At 39.2% G+C, this 19,220-nt stretch overlaps 1 protein-coding gene across 1 annotated transcript in view; it reads left to right on the top strand.

Moving 5' to 3' along the window:
* The window catches only part of cttnbp2 (cortactin binding protein 2), a 101,482-nt gene that overhangs the window by 52,093 nt on the left and 30,169 nt on the right, over positions 1–19,220 (top strand). Inside the window, exons 5-6 of the mRNA XM_085283055.1 lie at positions 6,052–6,360; positions 16,997–17,096. Coding sequence (XP_085139181.1) covers positions 6,052–6,360; positions 16,997–17,096 — 409 coding nt within the window. The remainder of the gene's footprint in view (positions 1–6,051; positions 6,361–16,996; positions 17,097–19,220) is intronic.

Below are 19,220 nucleotides of genomic sequence, written 5' to 3'. Positions count from 1 at the left end.
TATATGCATTATATAGTGATCTATCTGTTCATGTAACTGTATGTTTTGGCAAGAGCAAAATGCCTTAAATGGAAAAGCACCTTATATTTAAGAATCTGTCATGCAGCTGAAAAACCTGACTATGTTTTTATGGCCATATCTTACTTTTTTTCTTCTTTTTTTGAAAATAGCAGATCCAACACCTTTATTGCCAGCCTTTATGAAATTCTTGCATTCGATTGCAGCATGTCCCACTTACAAATGTGACAAAGCTGTGGAGTAGTATGAAAGAAATCCTTCCACACTTTGACATATTTATCACAGTTATAAGCCAAACCATAAAGTCAGCTGTCAGCATACATGTTTCTGTAGCTTTTGTTTTTATCCTACTTTTGCACCAAAACCACAAAAATTCCAACCAGAACAACTGCTGGGGCTTTCTTCGTCTTCTTGAGATTTGATGCTGCATTTTTTCTTTACTCTTTTTAATCTGTGTCTTTTTGTCTTGACACACTTCAGCACGCAAATTCTTCACTCTGACTTTCTTTAGCCTATTTTTAACCCATGCTGTTCAGAAATTGCCACAGTAAAATAAGTATGACAACTCTGAACAGGCCCAATAGGCCCATGGTTAGTAGTCATAGCGCAGTTGTTGGGGTTGGTAATTAGATGTTTTCTCTTAACTTCATCTGTTTGTCTTGTTTGCAGTGGTAATTTTTTAGTCTGTGTATGTTTTCACATTATCTGACTAAATAATATGTGTATATATATATATATATATATATATATATATTTGTCTATTGTGTTTGTGGTACTTAAAGACCTATCTATCTTCTTGCTGTGTATTAATCAGATGCGATGACAGGCTTTTCTGTCCAGACTGCAGCTTCACAAGCTGATTAAATCGCAGACGTTTTTTGCAGGCTTCAGGTTTGTCACAGCAGGGTAACAAATTCAACACAAAAAATGTGAAAAATATGTATATAGTAAAAATAAATAGTTACCTCAAGAATTCTTTCAAATCCTCTGGTAAGCTAGACTTTAAAATTCAAATAATCAAAGACACAACAGAGGGATGTATAAAATATGTTAAATTAATTGTCATCAGTGCAGGCCATTATTGGTTAGAATTTTTGCTTAAACTTTAAAGGACATTTATGGAAACTGTTTTAGGTTTTAGAGTTTAGCTTGCTTGTAACAAGAATAATGTTTTAGGTATTACAGTTGATCTCACGTTGAGAAAAGTGGGGCCGAGGAAACCACAGATTCCTGGAACAAAACCGCAGGATGTAACTTTAGTTGTTACTCACACACACACACACACACACATATATATTAGAGGTGCAACGATACACAAAATTCACGGTTCGGTTCGGTTCGATACTTTGGTGTCACGGTTCGATATTTTTTCCATACAAAAAAAATGTTCATGCCTTTTTAATTTGTCATTTATTAAAATTATAAATATATATTTTAACTCAAAAGTACAGTTTTTAAATTTAACCCTAACCCTTGTGCGTGTTTTTTATTTTGACAGCGAATGCGCACCTGCGGACCACTTATGTGCAGCCCTGGTTATTTAGCTCGTCATATTGCAGCCACAGAAATTATTTTGTCCATGAAACCATAAAGCTGCACTTTCTTTTTGCCTTATACTCTGATTTGTCATAACTTTTCCGTTTTGTGGTAAGCTTTTCTTTGGCTGTCACTTCTTCACCCTGACCTGTCTTATTTGGCTCAGCAGAACTAAAATATATATCTGTCTTTGAAGGTTCTCAGTCATCCAGGTCATCGTAGTCAAATATAAATCCTGCTGCTTTTACACACGCACTCACATAAGCTCAGCGATTCTCTGCGCGATCAACCTCTCACATGTTTAAGCTGCGGGAGATTTCACTTGTCATGTTTGCATAGTAAGCTAACAATTAATAAGACGATGTCAGAGGAATTGGTGCGCAAATTATCATCACTCACAGATCAGTGCTGTCGCTCTCTATACACAGTTCGCGTGATTGCAAAGTGAAAGCAAAAAAACAAGCGCAAATTCAAACGCGATTTCAATATGTCACATATTGACAGTGGCTCACCGATGCCAATGACATAATTACCCAGCTACATTTCTGAAAGAATGCAAAAGCATTGACATATGTTTTTCCTACAATAGCCCGATGGGCAGGGCAGAGATAGATTTTGGTAGCCCGACTGGAAAAATCGCTAGCCCCGGGACGTCGGGCTAGCGATATTGCGAGCCCTGTATCTGATTGAGGAATCACTCATCTTTGGAAAAGAGAGTTTATTACAGAGAAATGTCTCTTTCCAAAATAAAAGCTATACTATCCGCTTCTTCTGGGCTATATTCTCAGCAGCATATTAAACAGCTGTCTAAATGACTCGGCTAAAGTTAGTAGCATGCTTGTTGTTTTTGTCTTTGCACTAGGATGATGTCGGCGTAAATGTGCAGTCATATTCGTTGTGTTCCCACTAGTGCTTTCAGGTTAATCTCGTTGAAATGACCTTAACGCCACAACACGGCAAATCTCCGTTAACGAGCTACCGCCGATCGCCCCGTGCATGGGGCTAGATGGCCAACACGTTAACGAGCTAACTGCGCTAACACACTAGCTCCCACCCATGTAATTGAGCATTGCATGGCACATCCAACATACTGTTTTACTTTAGTCCATGACTCGCTTACCTTCAGGGTCATACGTCACATGAAAACCAAAATAATTCCAAACGCCAGATCTGAATGAGGGTGGGGGAGGTCCATGTTGTAAGGAGAGCTTAACTTCTGTCTCGCTAGCTTGCCCTGCGCTCTTCCTTCTGACGATGCTGTCTGTGTTGAGCGCTCAGGTTCGACTACTCCGCCTAGGCTGCACTGTCGAGCCTAGGCGGAGTAGTCGAACGCAGATTCACTGAGCGCTCAACACAGACAGCATTGTCAGAAGGAAAGTTGATAAAATAAATTACAAATTTTGTATTGTTCGATACATATGCGTACCGAACCGAAAGCACTGTATCGAACGGTTCAATATCGATACGAATATTGTTGCACCCCTAAAATATATATGTGTATATATGTATGTATGTATGTGTATATATGTATGTATGTATGTGTATATATGTATGTATGTATGTGTATATATATATATATATATACATATATATATACATATATATATATATATATATATATATATATATATATATATATATATATATATATATATATATTAGGGGTGCAAAGATACACAAAATTCACGGTTCGGTTCGGTTCGATACTTTGGTGTCACGGTTCGATATTTTTTCGATACAAAAAAAATGTTCATGCCTTTTTAATTTGTCATTTATTAAAATTATAAATATATATTTTAACACAAAAGTACAGTTTTTAAATTTAACCCTAACCCTTGTGCGTGTTGTTTTTTAGCTCATCATATTGCAGCCACAGAAATTCTTTTGTCCATGAAACCATAAAGCTGCACTTTCTTTTTGCCTTATAGTCTGATTTGTCATAACTTCTCCGTTTTGTGGTAAGCTTTTCTTTGGCTGTCACTTCTTCACCCTGACCTGTCTTATTTGGCTCAGCAGAACTAAAATATATATCTGTCTTTGAAGGTTCTCAATCATCCAGGTCATCGTAGTGAAATATATATCCTGCCGCACTCACATAAGCTCAGCGATTCTCTGCGCGATCAACCTCTCACATGTTTAAGCTGCGGGAGATTTCACTTGTCATGTTTGCATAGTAAGCTAACAATTAATAAGACGATGTCAGAGGAATTGGTGCGCAAATTATCATCACTCACAGATCAGTGCTGTCGCTCTCTATACACAGTTCGCGCGATTGCAAAGTGAAAGCAAAAAAACAAGCGCAAATTCAAACACGATTTCAATATGTCACATATTGACAGTGGCTCACCCAATGACATAATTACCCAGCTACATTTCTGAAAGAATGCAAAAGCATTGACATATATTTTTCCTTCCTACAATAGCCCGACAGGCAGGGGAGAGATAGCCCCGGGACGTTGGGCTAGCGATATTGCGAGCCCTGTATCTGATTGAGGAATCACTCATCTTTGGAAAAGAGAGTTTATTACAGAGAAATGTCTCTTTCCAAAATAAAAGCTATACTATCCGTTTCTTCTGGGCTATATTCTCAGCAGCATATTAAACATATCAGGTCTCCATAAGGAGAATCCTGTGCTAACAGCTGTCTAAATGACTCGGCTAAAGTTTGTAGCATGCATGCTTGTTTTTGTCTTTGCACTAGGATGATGTCGGTGTAAATGTGCAGTCATATTCGTTGTGTTCCCACTAGTGCTTTCAGGTTAATCTCGTTGAAATAACCTTAACGCCACAACACGGCAAATCTCCGTTAACGAGCTACCCTATACAGAGGGGCTAGACGGCCAACACGTTAACGAGCTAACTGCGCTAACACACTAGCTCCCACCCATGTAATTGAGCATTGCATGGCACATCCAACATACTGTTTTACTTTAGTCCATGACTCGCTTACCTTCAGGGTCATACGTCACATGAAAACCAAAATAATTCCAAACGCCAGATCTGAATGAGGGTGCGGGAGGTCCACTTCTGTCTCGCTAGCTTGCCCTGCGCTCTTCCTTCTGACCATCCTGTCTGTGTTGAGTGCTCAGTGAATCTGCGTTCGACTACTCCGCCTAGGCTGCACTGTCGAGCCTAGGCGGAGTAGTCAAATGCAGATTCACTGAGCGCTCAACACAGACAGCATCGTCAGAAGAAAAGTTGATAAAATAAATTACAAATTTTGTATTGTTCTTTTTTTTCTCCCCTTTGGTTTTCTTTCTTTCTCTCCCCCTCTTTCTTTCATTCTTTCCCCCTGTCCTATCCCATAGTCATGTCTGTCCCGTTTGCAACTGAAAATAAAATAAATTCATAATTATAATAAAGGTCAATCAAATGGACCAATATGATGATCCACTTAAAATAAATCCTCTTGGCATCTTTCTTGGCCTCAAGACAACAATTCTGATGGCTATAGATCCAAACGGGACACAAAAAAAAAAAAAAAAAAAAAAAATTGAAAAAAAAAAATTTGAAAAAAATTGTATTGTTCGATACATATGCGTACCGAACCGAAAGCACTGTATCGAACGGTTCAATATCGATACGAATATCGTTGCACCCCTAATATATATATATATATATATGTATGTATATATGTATATATGTATGTATATATGTATGTATATATGTATATATATATATATATGTATGTATATATGTATATATATATGTGTTTTGTAATATCTTTGAGGTAGAATAGCAGAAGCTAACTGAGAGCTTATTTTAAAAGGTTTCCTTTCTGTGGTGACAAACTAAGCAATTAGCAATTCCAGACATTCTGATATTAAGTACAGTCTGTGTCTTGGTTTGAGTTGAGTAATTTAAAACTATACATTTTTAAGATGCTTCAGTTTCATTAGACACTAATCAGACTTTTTGAGATTTTGTTTTCAAGATATTTGGTGATCTAAAAATCCAGTATTCTGATATACTCATCAGTCAATTTTTTTTTTCTTTTAGACACGAATGTTTCATTAAGGAGGGAGTAGTTATTTATTTACTCGTCTGTCCAATTGGATCAGCTTGTTTTTGTGTTTGCGACATCTAGTTGCAGAGTGCCCTCTGATGGACACACTGTGCAACGTCAACTCTTATAACATGACTGAAGGGTGTTTCTTCCAAATTCAGCTTTCGTTTTTATTATATTTAAAATTGTGGGATCTTCACAACAAGAAGAAGAATGAAGATTGAAGAGTTTGAACAGTGTTTGGCAGCATAAGCTGTTTACAGCATTTATTCTAGGATTCTGTGGTGGAAATGGTAAACTACTGCAACTTTGTCTGCTGCTTTGACAAAGCAGACTATTTTGAATGAGTGAAACAGATATGCTGTCCTTTCCTTCCACCTTCTTACACCCTTGCGCTCCAACACTTAGCACTTCTAGCTGTTTCCTCTACCTCCTGCTCTTCCTCTTCCCAGTTTAACCTGTCCTGTTCCTACTCCTCATTCCCCTTGCAGGCTGGTGTCCCTCCGTAGTCTCCTCTCTAAGTGGCAGTGGGCCTGCTGCCCTGGACGGCGGGCGACCCCTGCTCCTCCAAGCTGCTTCCCAGGGAAATGTCACTTTATTGTCAATGCTGCTTAACCAACCAGAACCAACCACCAACGACATCACCACTACCACCACCACATCCATCAGTACCACCTCTACCACCAAAATCACCTCTACCACCACCATGGAGAAAAAATCCAGTCATCTTAATCAAAACCATGACCTCAACCACAACCAAACCTCTGCCTTGTTTGCTGCTGCTCAGAATGGACACACAGGTAAGTGGAATTTGATTCATCAGCCCTGGGCCCTATTTCAGGAAGCCGGTTTAGAAAACTCAGAGTGAAAAACGATACTCAGGGTTGAGTAACCCCGAACTGTCCAACTCGGAATATTCGGTTTCAGAAAGGCTGATAACAATTGGTTCAGTCAACGCGGAGTTGCTTTAACCCCAAGTTAAGCGCGCGCACGAGGATACATGAAGCCCTGATTAGTGGAGCACAGATTAAGCGAGTCACCATGGAGACGGAGGGAAAGAAGGCGCGGTCAATGTATTTTACAGCGCTTGAGGCCGAAATTCTGATGGCAGCATATGCCGATAACATGCAAATTTTGCGGGCAAAAAGTAACACAGCCTCAGCTGCAAAAGAAAGGGAGCATGCATGGCAAAACATAGCCGACAGAGTCAATGCGTGAGTGTTAATTTAAACATTGATCTAGGGATTTCCACCCATTTAACACGTTATTTTATTTTATTCTATTTTATTTTATTTTTTATTTCATACATTTTATTTTGTGATGTGATGTGAGCGCAGGTGCAACCCAACAGGCCCCAAACGTTCCTGGCAGCAAGTAAAAATGAAATATAAAAATATAGTCCAAACAGGTAAGGTGTAATTGTATTATGAGCCATAGTGCTTGGTCTGTTTGTCCGATGTAAATCAATTGCAGTTAGAGGCTACATTAATTTCCCCTCTGTAAGCACTTATTGAAATTATCTGAGCACATTACAAGTACATATTTGCTTACTCTGTATGCTCAAATGTGACCCGTTATAGCCACTAGAAAAAAAGCGGAGGCCCGAAAAACAGGTGGGGGTCCTCCACCACCACCACCACTCACAGAGGCTGAGCAGTTGGCTTCCACATTTGTGATAATGTTGGCAGCATCACATATGATCTTCACAGTGCAGAGAACACAAATTAGCATCCATTACTATAATGAAATAATTTGTTACTTTGAAATGCTACAGGGAACTATGTACCTGTACATTAATGCTGTGGAAAGACTTCCTGTTCACATAGTCTCCTTCATTTACTGAAGGAGCAATGATTGGAATGTGAGTGCCATCTGTACAGCCAATCACGCCTGGGAACCGTGAGAATAAATGTAAAATTTAAGTAGTAGTTCAAGTATCACCACATCATGAATTAAGTTTTGTTCATCCTGATACCTGCAATTTTGTGGAATCCCTCTTTGATAAATCTTGTGGGTCTATGACCGGGGAACACCACAGACGAGTACAGGAGACGTTTCAGTGCAACTGTAACATTCCTGACTGCCCGACAGACGGTAGCCTTGGAAACGTGCTCAGCGTCACCAATATTATACAGAAAGCTTCCGTTTGCAAAAAACCGAAGTGCAATACAAATAATATGTACAGAACTGAGAGCATGTCCGCGATGTGTCACATGCGTAATATTAGGCCTGAGGATGTTATTCAAATGAATTATAGATTGTGCTGAAAAACGGTAACGTTCACACAGGAAATCATCAGGAAATGATAAAATGTCCGAACGCGGAGAGCTCTGCGGAGAATTTGGGCTTCAACATCTACTGGTTCTTCAAGGAAGGGGCACGCCATGTCTGACACTTCCTACAGTCAGGTTTCTGACAAAGAGGCGGAGAAGGTCAGGGTTAGTTGAAGTAAACCTGCTAGGGGGCAGGTTAGCTTCACGGAGTGTGTCGTCATAGTAACTCACTCAGAATTAATCTAAACTCGCTTTGTGAAACCGAAAACCCAGAGTTTTCATTAACTCAGGGTATACTTACTCAGAGTTTGCACTAAACCGGCTTCCTGAAATAGGGCCCTGGTGTCTGAATCTGATTTAGCTCTGTTTGAATTTGATACTTTTTTGCAGCTTGGGAGATGTAGATGGATAGTGTGGCTTTTAGACTCAGATTTTTTTTTTTTTTTTATCTTTTTGGCAAATTTAATATAGTGTGTTCGCCCACTGTCAATGGAGATCTAATGTGAGGTTTGGTGAGTGGTTGGCTGACGGGCTGACTTATTTATTGATCGTTAAAGAGTTAAGGAGCTCGTGATGATTTGTATTGACTGTGAATAAAAGGTGATAGGCTAAAATACAAACAAAGAATTAACACTGGATTGATTGTGCTGAACTGCTGATCACAATGATGCATAAGGTTTTCAGTGAGTTGTCTAGTTAATGACATTGTATATGTAAATAGCGTGCACCATAGTTAAACAGTGCATTTTTCCTTCTGCTCCTAGTATTTTCTTTTTTCTGCTCATTAAAGTAAAATAAAAAGGTAATGGCTTTGAAAGTGTGATTTGCATTCTGAGAGACGGTTTACCAACTGAGGTTTGTTCTTGTTTGCTTTTGTCTATTTTGAAGCCTTTAATATTAGTTTAAGCTTCGGTTACTCAGACGTTTTTCTTGTCCCATTTCAAATAACTTCTAGCTTATCAGCATTTCTATTCACCGTGTATTTTAACAAGCACACAGTTCTGTTAGTGGACCTGTGCCTTCATGGGTGCCGTGGGATGGAATAAAATGAACAAGCAAACTCGATAAAGGCCCTAGAGGTTGAATTAACTGCGAGATATGCGACTACAATAATGCTTTTCCTTTCCTGTAAGCAGCCATCTAGGAGTTGCATTTGAATAAGACGCTGAAGAGGGTTCCTCACTCAGATGTGACCATATGGAACAACACAAAGGCTTTGTTCATTTGCCTCCACAAATTAGGCTTAACTGATTTAGTGACTGAGTTGCTGCCCTTTTCCTGTTTCTTGTAAAAGTATGTAGTTGTGACATTACTTAAAAACTGTAAAACAGTTTAACCACAAAGCCTTCTTGTATTTACTGCAGCTAATACTCTGCTGACAGTGTAAGTGATTAAACTGGTCAAATAAACTGGTAAAAAGCCCAAGTAACATATCAGTTTAATTATTCAGTTTCACTTGGCTGTCACTTCCATAAACTGAGTTGGACAGGTTCGCATTGACATTCACATTCTCACAGAAATCAGTAAAAAACAGTAAATCAGAAAAATCAGTCAAATCTTAAGGTATACCATTTAGAGTGCCTGCATGTTTTAATAAAAGTGTTGGTGTTTGGCACCAGTGTATTTGTAGTTTTATCTCAATAAGAATCTCTAGGCCCAAAACCTAGCAAAAAGATGAGCTTATTTGCAAACGTTTCCTTTGTTTTACATCCACTGTGTATTTAGTAAAACTGCATGTATTTGGAGTGATTTTAGCTCAGGTTTGGTCTCCTCCACTTTCAAAGGGAGCTGCCTAGCTTGCTAATTGTTCCCCAATTTCACCAGCCAATTTCGGACATTCTCTGCTGTTTGTTGGTGAGAAGCAGGTATAGAGTGACAGTATTAGGGTCTTCGTACTGAAAAGAGTTGACAGCTGTAACCCAAAGGAAAGTATACTAAAACAGAAAAGCAAGAGCTGGGAAGCCAAAACCATGAACTGAAACATTCTAAGGGGAACTGCTGAGTTAGGTCATAAGGTGTAGCATAGCAGTGGCAGGACGTGCTCTTTGCAGCAGCTGTATGAAGATGTAGTTAGGACAAAGGCCTGATGCTGATAAACACTTAGACATGTGCGGGTGAGCTGTGACTCATCGCATTATGTTGGCTGCCATTAAGTGAGATTGTGAGCCTTTCATGTCAAGGCTGTAACCTCAGCACAGAGTATATGCTCATCCACCTGACACAAACACAGTACCCTGCATACAAAAACAGAATAATTAATGCATGCAGAATAATGACACACAGACATGCAGGCCTTTTATGATCTGCTTCCCTGCTGAGATGTTTAATAATACCCAGTTGTCAGCTGAGGATCATTGATCCATGAACATGACAAATGCAGTTGAAGGACAGCTGCACTGAAGGCTTATATTAGGTGTGCCACCACAGAGAGGACACTCTCAGAAATACCCAAATGCACATAAGAGCTCTCCTTCTGATTTGATCTAATTATTTGAATAATGCCCTTTACTTATCCTCCTTCACTCTTCTACAAATTGGACATTTCCAAAGCTAAAGGCACATTTGTGTATTTGGACTATATATACGTAGTTGAGACTTTGATAAGGGAACATATACCACAACATACCTGCAGGTACTTTAACATTTTGTTTTGGCAAACAGAGAGTACAAGCTTTCAAAACTGTAGGATCTCATTAGTGGTTTCCTTTATTGCTTTTTTTTTTAAACATACAACATTTTAATGGGATTTTCTTTCTATTTCGTTTAAGATTGACAGTACAATAACAGTACAACTTTTTTTAAACCACCCCTATAGCTAACACTCGTGTGAAAACAAATTGATATTGTTTTTAGTTTATTGTCCTTTCTTTGTCCAATATTTGCAATATTTCAGAATATTGGACATTTCGGAGGATCTGGTGATAGAAACTCTATGATAAATGTTAAAAGGGAGAGTTGGTTTGAGTTCCCTGTTTCAAATATGTTTTAAATATGGCTGGCTCAAAAAGCCTCCAACAACCCAGGACAGAGCACAAGGTTAGATTCAAAGATGAACAGTTTATTCACCAAAAACAAAGTGAAAACAGAAAACGGTCTTGTGCGACAGAGAGGGAAACAAAGAGAGTGGGCAGAGAAAGCAGCTGTTCACATAGGGCCCAGTTCTCATCTTCACAGGTATACGCAGACTATCATCAGACTGAACAGAGAACTCGGACAGAGTAAATACACCCAAGCCGGGATATGAGAGTTTGATCATATTGCACAGCCCTACCCAAGCCAAACAAATGCATAAGACAGAGTTACTCGTTAAACCCGTGACTTTAAGATAACAACACCTTTTCTTGTAGCATATTTCTGGAGATAAAATTTCTGGTCCGTAGTAGCTGATAATCGCTATTATAATAATACAGTTTTTTTACAGACGCTAGGACACATTTCTCAATACTTAGGTCACGTTTGCAAAACTCCTCACACAGTGAGCACAACAGAAGTCTATGTGGGCTAAACTGAGGACCAGTTATCATTGTTTTGGCACAAAATGCATTCAATGACTACATCTCTCAAATTTCATGGATTATCTTCTCACTCAGACACAACAACTGCCAAAAATCTTTGTACGGACAGGACATTTTGCATGTGCTTACATACTGTTTTCAAAACTGTTAAACTTATGGCCAAAACAATAACACAATGCAAAACTTAAAAAGACAGCAAAATCCAACAGCAATATTTTATTGAAACATATTTTAAATCTAAAAATGCAGTTTAACCAGCCACAGCTGATTCTCATTGTAGATGAACATCTACACAGGTGTTACTCCTTCAATTTTTCAACTCCTTCAATTCTGGCATGCCAGAAGATTATTTCCTAGGTGTATTGCCCTAGATGACATAAGATGTGATGTGGATGAGAACCTGTGGCCAAATAGAGAAGACCGAGTAGATTAGCATTACTATTGTATGTGTATCAGTGGATGGTGTGTATACAAATTCTTATATTTTGGGATTACTTAGTGCAAAAAAATAAAAATACATAAACAAATATTAACGAATTCTGCATGATGTCTGATTCATTCCAGTAACATATATTGAAATTATAAACAGAGATGTGTCCTTGTTTTACACAAGAAAACACTGTGTAATGCTACATGTTGTTAGTGTTTTTTAGGTCATTGTTTTGTGGGTGACAAAGTGTGTTTGTCGGCTGTCAACCTTTGCTAGTGTTCTGGAAGAATGAGTTTATTTGAGACCTGAATGAAGTGTTTTGGTAGTTGTAGTGCATTTTGAATGTGGAATGAACTGCTTTGCCAAGCTGATGGTCAGTTAGGAGGATTGTGTGAAGTGTTTTGCAAAAGTGACCTAAGTATTGGGAAATGTGTCCTAGCGTCTGTAAAAAACTGTAATAATGGATTGGATTTATATAGCGCTTTTCAAGGCACCCAAAGCGCTTTACAATACCACTATTCATTCACTCTCACATTCACACTCACTTATTCGTTTTATTTCAAAAGATGAAAGGGTTTTAGAAATGACTGCTTTCACATGAAAATAGTGGAACTAGAGGGCACTTGTCATGGATTGCACAAAGCTCCAAACATGAAATGGAAAAACTCAGCACCATTGTTTACATGCCTTTCCCAGAATCATGACCTGGATGCACCAACCAACACACACGTGCATTTTGCTAGCATTAATCAAACACTATCAATGTTTACATGATGTCATGCTAAGATGAACCTCTCATTCCTTCTGCACAGGGACACTGTGTGTGTGTGTGTGTGTGTGTGTGTGTGTGTGTGTGTGTGTGTGTGTGTGTGTGTGTGTGTGTGTGTGTGTGTGTGTGTGTGTACTTGAAACTGGCCTCCCAAGGTTTATAGAATTTTGAGTTACTGGCTCATGATTTCTGATATATTTTTATAAACACACATACATTTTGGCATAAAACAGTGCCAATTGGTTGATTTTAGGTAGATATTTGTACATCAGTTACCCCAAACCTGAGCACCGCCCCCCCATTTAAAACAAAATCTATATGGACAAATGCTCTACCAAATGAAAAAGATTTTTGGAGTGAAGTGTCTTTGTAACACAAAACTGTGTCTTTGTAATAAATACACAAGTTTCTTTTTTAAAATTTCAATTCAATAACTGCGAAGGGATTCAGTGATTCATAGAAGTCCTCTCTCATAATTGTTTTGCTTCTTTTTGTCCAGCGATACCATCCATATTACACTACCTACAGTATCCATGGCAACAAGATAAAGTGGCTTCTATGCTCTGAGTTCAGTGTACACTGTGGTTCTCACTCTGAGATGTTATAGTAGGTTTTCTGACATTGTAGTCCTTTCTCTGTGTGTGTCAAATTACAATAGAGCTGGACTAAAAAAATCAATGGCAACATGTCTTGTAGAGGCTTGAATCAAAGCTTGTTTCAAATTGTCAATACTTACAGAGGTGGTCAAGACAGAGATACAACAGCCAATCTACAGCCGTGAAACTAACATGGTGGAGGCTCTGTCATGGTGTGGGGCTGCATTTCAGGCAGTGGTGTTGGGAATCTTGTAGTGGTGCAACGGATCAAGAATCTCACCGTTCGGATCAGATCAGTTTTAAGTCACGGATCGGATAAATTTTCAGATCAGCAAAAAAAGAAAAAAGACAAAAATTTTACATTTACTTATTTACTTATTGAAATATTTTTTGCCTGTTAAAAGCATTCAACTCAAGACTCATTCCACGCAATTATTTAAAAAAAAAAAATTATGGTACAATATAGGGCAGTACAGGGCTTTGTATCTACCATTCAATTCAATTAAATTTTATTTATAAAGCGCCAAATCACAACAACAGTCGCCTCAAGGCGCTTTATATTGTAAGGTAGACCCTACAATAATACATACTGCTCATTATGTCGCACTCTGCTGTGATATAATGAGCTGTCACGGTCACGTAGCTTTCCGTTGCCCTGGAGGTCCACCCATTTGTAGTAGTTAGGGCAACAGAAGATGCCTGGGACAGTTCAGCCATAACTTAAAATTTTTCCTGCTCATACATGCTTGGAACGATCTTGCCACTAAAGTGGACGCGAACGAGATATCATAGCGTGGCTAAGCACGTTCATCATAGTTTAAACCCCTTGTTTTGCACAAGGGAATACGGCCTCCCGTCTGCAGCTAAACACCCCAATAGCTTTTGTAATAGCTTTAGGCCGGTCGGACTGGGCAGCAAAGGGCTGCTTAAATACCGCAAACTTCTCTGCTCCTCCACTTGGACCGCTAGTGCTGGCCATAACTATCGCTTGACAGACCCACCACGCGCACCATACACATACTTTTTTTTCCCTTCTTTTTCGAATCTTCGGATCACGTGCGTGCCGAACCGTGGAGTGGGATCGGTTCGGATTACGAATCATCCGTGATCCGTTGCACCACTAGAATCTTGTTAAATTGGTGGAAATATGAGCCCAGAAAAGTACTGTTAGATTTTAATCTGCAAAGCTATGCCATCTGGAAAGTGTCTGATTGGCTTCATTTTTCAGTAAGAAAAGATCACAAACGCACTGCCAGTGCATAAAAGCATGGATTGGCTTCCACAGAAGTCTGAACTCACTATTATTAAAGCAGCGTGGGATCATTGAGACAGGGTGGAACAAAAGGCCGTCAACATTAAAAGGAGAGTTTTGGAATGTTCTTGAAGAACCCCAAGACCGATTCCTGAAGGCTGCTTAAAGAATGTATAGGAAAGCTACCTAAGAGAGCTCAGGCTGTGCTAAAGAATAAAGATAGTCATGCCAAATATTGACTTTCAAGCTGGTTAGAATTGTACAAACTCTGGTTTTTCCTTATATACTGTATTTCCATTTGTGTTTGCTTATGTTTCAATACATCATTGCATCTATTTCCTGTTTTCCAACCAAAATATGCTGAAATGTGGAAATTGAAGGATAGTTCAAGACTTGCACAGTTCTTTGTGCTTGTTGTGTGACTGTCCTTGCTAATGACAGCACTGTTTTCACAAACACAGATGGTAACTGATCTCCAAACAGTGAAAGCAGAGCCTCTAGCACCTTCTCTAGTCTACTTGTCTCCCATCACTTTCCTGTCACAAGTTTATCAACAATGCAGATTAGGGCCGTTTGATATAACGATATATATCGGATGACAATATAAAAACGTCTATCGTTTCATTTTACGCTATCGTTTGTTCCGTGGTGTCGCAAAATAAACTGTTTACGGCAATATTTTTTCATCGTTGTGATGGTCACTGTAGTGGCTATATTAATTTCTTAAAGTTCTCTCTTTCTCTTATATTTAACCCTTTACAGCCGATCGGAGCGGGCACGCTCTGTTTTGCGTAACTATTTTTAAATCCCGGTAGCTCTGAAACCAAGTAAGCTAGCGCAATAATTTTTTTTGCATATGAAACTGGAGGAGTTGTACTTACATCTTATGCCATCAGCTTGTCCTAGGTCACAGTTTTCTCCCACATATAGCTTTGCAAAAACTGCATAAAAATCACTTGCAGCAACAAAAACATGATATTCCAGAAACACGCTTCGCCGATCCATCAGCTGTTTGTAACACTTCCTACGTCCATCAGCGCGAACTATCACATGACCGCGTGACCTGCCCGAAACCGGAAGTGACGTCATTTTGCGGAAATGTAGTTTTTTACGATCGGGGCCTTATGAGCTTGTGTTTTACTTGTTATGTGTTTTAAAAAGTTATGTTTGACTTTATGACTTTCTGTGTCGTTTCTGGGATGCTTAAGACTCATATTGCACTGCTGGAAATAGTTTATTTTGATGCATATGCTGTTATTTTGCAAATTTGCACTATAATATTTATTTTCATTTTTCCTGCAGTATATAAAAATTGGTGTATTTCAAAAATAAAACTATGAAGACACTCAAAATAAATTTCCTGTGGTGGGAAACTAGTTTGTGTAACTTTTTTGTATTTACAGTTTTGAGGGATAAGCCTCTTAAATTTCTCTAACTAGAAATATATGTTAAAAAAACAAAAACGATTTTCAATTTTTTTGTAGTTTATTGCACTTTTTTGCAATTTATGTAATTACTATGCACCTAATGCAGACATATTATTAAAGTTTGGGCTATAATGGTTGTATTGATGTATAGCAACTTGAAATGCTCCCAAAAATGGCTCCACAGCATGTAAAAATATAATATAAGCTCTGGCGAACTTGGTTCTATGGTAGGTCTTAAAGGGTTAATATAACCACACTACAGACGGACAAGCGCCTGTTTTTATGCGTTGTGGTTGGCAACAACGATGGTAACAGCATCGCGTGTCCGCTTGTTTATGTTCCACATAAACCTTTCACAATAAAGCTCAAGATCCTGTTGAGACTTTTCAAAATAAACTGAATCACGTGAAAGAGCAGATTATTATCGGATGAGAATTAAAAAAGAGCCGCCAGGTGCTAAAAAATAAACCTTAGACTCAAACGTTAGAACAGGCTTTTCCCCGCAGCACACCGTGTAATAAATACTCACTAAGAAAACTGCGGCCTTTACAACTTATGTCTAAAAATGTATAGTTTCATGCATCTGTTAAAACACTCGACTCCAGCTACATGACGCACAGCTGGAAACACTTGCCGCAAGTCGAGCTGCCGGAGATTCACAGAATTTACAGAAAATGTTGTGATTTATATCGTTATCGGACAATAGAATTCTTATATCGGGTTATGAGATTTTGGTCATATCACACAGCCCTAATGCAGATGTGCAAACAAACAAGCTTGTGGCCTCTTGGCCTGCCCAGCTTGAGTCTGTTAACAGGACACGGACATAACCATCAAATTTAGATTGCGGTAGAACTGGGGCAAGCAGAGGTCCAGACACAGTAGGCAACTGTTGCTATAAGATAATATAGTAATTTAAAGGCTAGTGCATATGGGGCAGAATACTGTTTAAGACTGAGCTCGATAGATTAATTTCACTCTGATTTTCTTTGATGATTTATAGACTTTTAGAGAAGTGCTGCTTGCCTTGCTTGCCCTGATGGATCGTATTTGTATTATATGTCATAAATATTTTACAGTCTTTTTGTTAATTCTGTATGCTGTTACAAAACTTGAGTCATGTTTGTGTAGCAGCAGACTACAAAAGATTCATCCATCTTCCTCTCTCTGTCAGATTGTGTGGAGCTGCTGCTGTCTTCGGGATTGCCTGCTGATGTTTCGGATGAGAATGGATTCACACCTTTACACTTTGCTGCTGCCCATGGCCATAGCAGGTGAGCTCATATGGTTTTAAAGCCTTTTAGCCAGAGTGGTCACAATTTTGTCACTTCTAAAAAAACCCAGATATGCATCAGTTTGGTCAATTGTGAAAGGTTTCCCAGCTGAAGTGCTTGTTGTATTTCACCAGCAGTCCAGAAACTAGACTACTCACTGCGATGCACAAAAGAAACAGTTTAGGTCACGTTTTCATTAATGGTCATGCATTTAAATAAAACATGAAACATGCACTGAAATGTTTTTTTTTCAGCTGCTAATGCATCTCTGGTACAGGTCTTATCAGCTCAACTCTAATCAGATTTTCTCACTTTGATTTGGGTGGATTTTTATGTTCACATACATTTAGAAAAAGGTGGTGGATGTGCGCACAAAGAACACAGCCAGCATTTAATTAGTTTCCATGTTAGATGGTTGCATTATTTTCTCGTTGGATTATGAAAAGGTTTACTAAAACCCCCAAGAACTCATTGGTTTGACCATGTAACGTAGCCACCGCTGACTGTTGACAGATCATGGTTGGTGAGAAGCAGCAACACCAGCAGTGTGTGTCTGTGTGTGTGTCCATGTGTGTGTGTTTATTTAATTACATTTAAGTATTATTTTCCTTTCTATCTGATTCAGTTGGCTTTCACAAATTAAATTACAAAAAAAGATAATGTAGCTCATGTAGCAAGTACATAAGCTAAAATAATTTAAGTTGGTTATGAATAGTTGGGCTAATTCAGAAGATATCAGATTCGGCTCTAGGAGGTGAGTAAAGTACAATAAACGTACAACCACAGATATTGTGATTACAAATGTTATTTATAGTGAAAACAAAGTGCAACTACCAAACACCAATATTTACAAAATCTGCAGACAAGGAAAAAATAAAACAATTCAAGCTTGTAAAATATCCGCTGCACGGCAGTGCAGGAACCTCGTCCAACCTCTGGCAACAATGTCCATAAAGTTTATTTCATGAGTGATATAAGTCCAATGCGTATGACAGTCTAGACAGGTTGAAATTTGAAGTAGGATGATCAGCACTAAGATTCCAAAACTGAAATCTCAGAAGTGAGATTTAGGGGACTAAACCAAGAGGGGAGAGTGTAGGCCGCAGCAGCCTCCTACCAGACCGCAGGAAGTTGTAGCTGGGGTTCTGGCTCGTTGGGCCTAGCTCGCCATCCAAAGTAGTGGTGTCGCTGTGGTCTCTCCAGGGCACCACTAGCCTGCACTATAATCACAAAACCACTATTAGCAAAATTCATCTAAACTTCCCAAGCTAGCTTTAGTTCCAGTGTACACATAAAATCCATGAGAAAATACAACAAATACATATCCAACCATTGTAATGAATTAAAACAAATGACAACCTCAAATAACAAAACTACAGCCACATAAAGTGAGAGCAGTAGTAATACAGTAAGCCTCAGCCATCCCATCAGCTAATAGCACTGGCATACTGTTACAGGTTACAAATACAAACAAACATTCAGACTCACTCACCATTCACTACGTGCGATGTCACATACGAGCCCCACGCATCTACCCACGGCGGTATCAAAATACTGTTGAACGCAATCCACAATTAATTCAAAACAAGTCAAGATAGTAAACAGCGAAAAGCGCTCGCCCTACGTACCTGTTGCTTCCATCCGCTAACGCCTCTCCCCCGCGTCTTTTCGAGACGACAACCCGGAAGGCATATATCGGTGCCTCGCGAATGTGATTGGTCACAACAGGCATGTGCAGACACGCGCCATGACGCGTCGCGATGCCTTCACGGGCACGCTCCCAATTGGAATTTAAAATTTCGGCTTAGTTATAGATGCAGCTCTTTTTATGTGGGTTACATCCTCCCCGCCTTAACCCATGCACGTCCCGTCGCATGTTAAACGCTAGACAACGTGAACAGACGAAGGACGGCTAGCATTATGGCCCAATGCATCGGAAAGACTATGCAACATCGTTTGAACAACGGAAATCAGAGGATTGCCACGAGTGAAATAGTGAAGTCGGTCAGGTGGTGCTCTTTGTCGTTGTGAACGTCTTAGCCCGTCACCTATGTCAGTGTCCTGCTCAATAACACTAGACTCTGCAGGAGAATCTTCAACAGCAACGACAGGAATGTCGACAAG

Source organism: Mchenga conophoros, linkage group LG7 (assembly GCF_057382185.1).
Source record: "Mchenga conophoros isolate Kocher_MC1m ecotype Shallow Benthic linkage group LG7, M_conophoros_male_GT1.1, whole genome shotgun sequence".
In the NCBI taxonomy this organism is placed as follows: domain Eukaryota; kingdom Metazoa; phylum Chordata; class Actinopteri; order Cichliformes; family Cichlidae; genus Mchenga; species Mchenga conophoros.
Note: the sequence above shows the minus strand (reverse complement) of the source record. Positions and strands in the feature narration are given on the sequence as shown.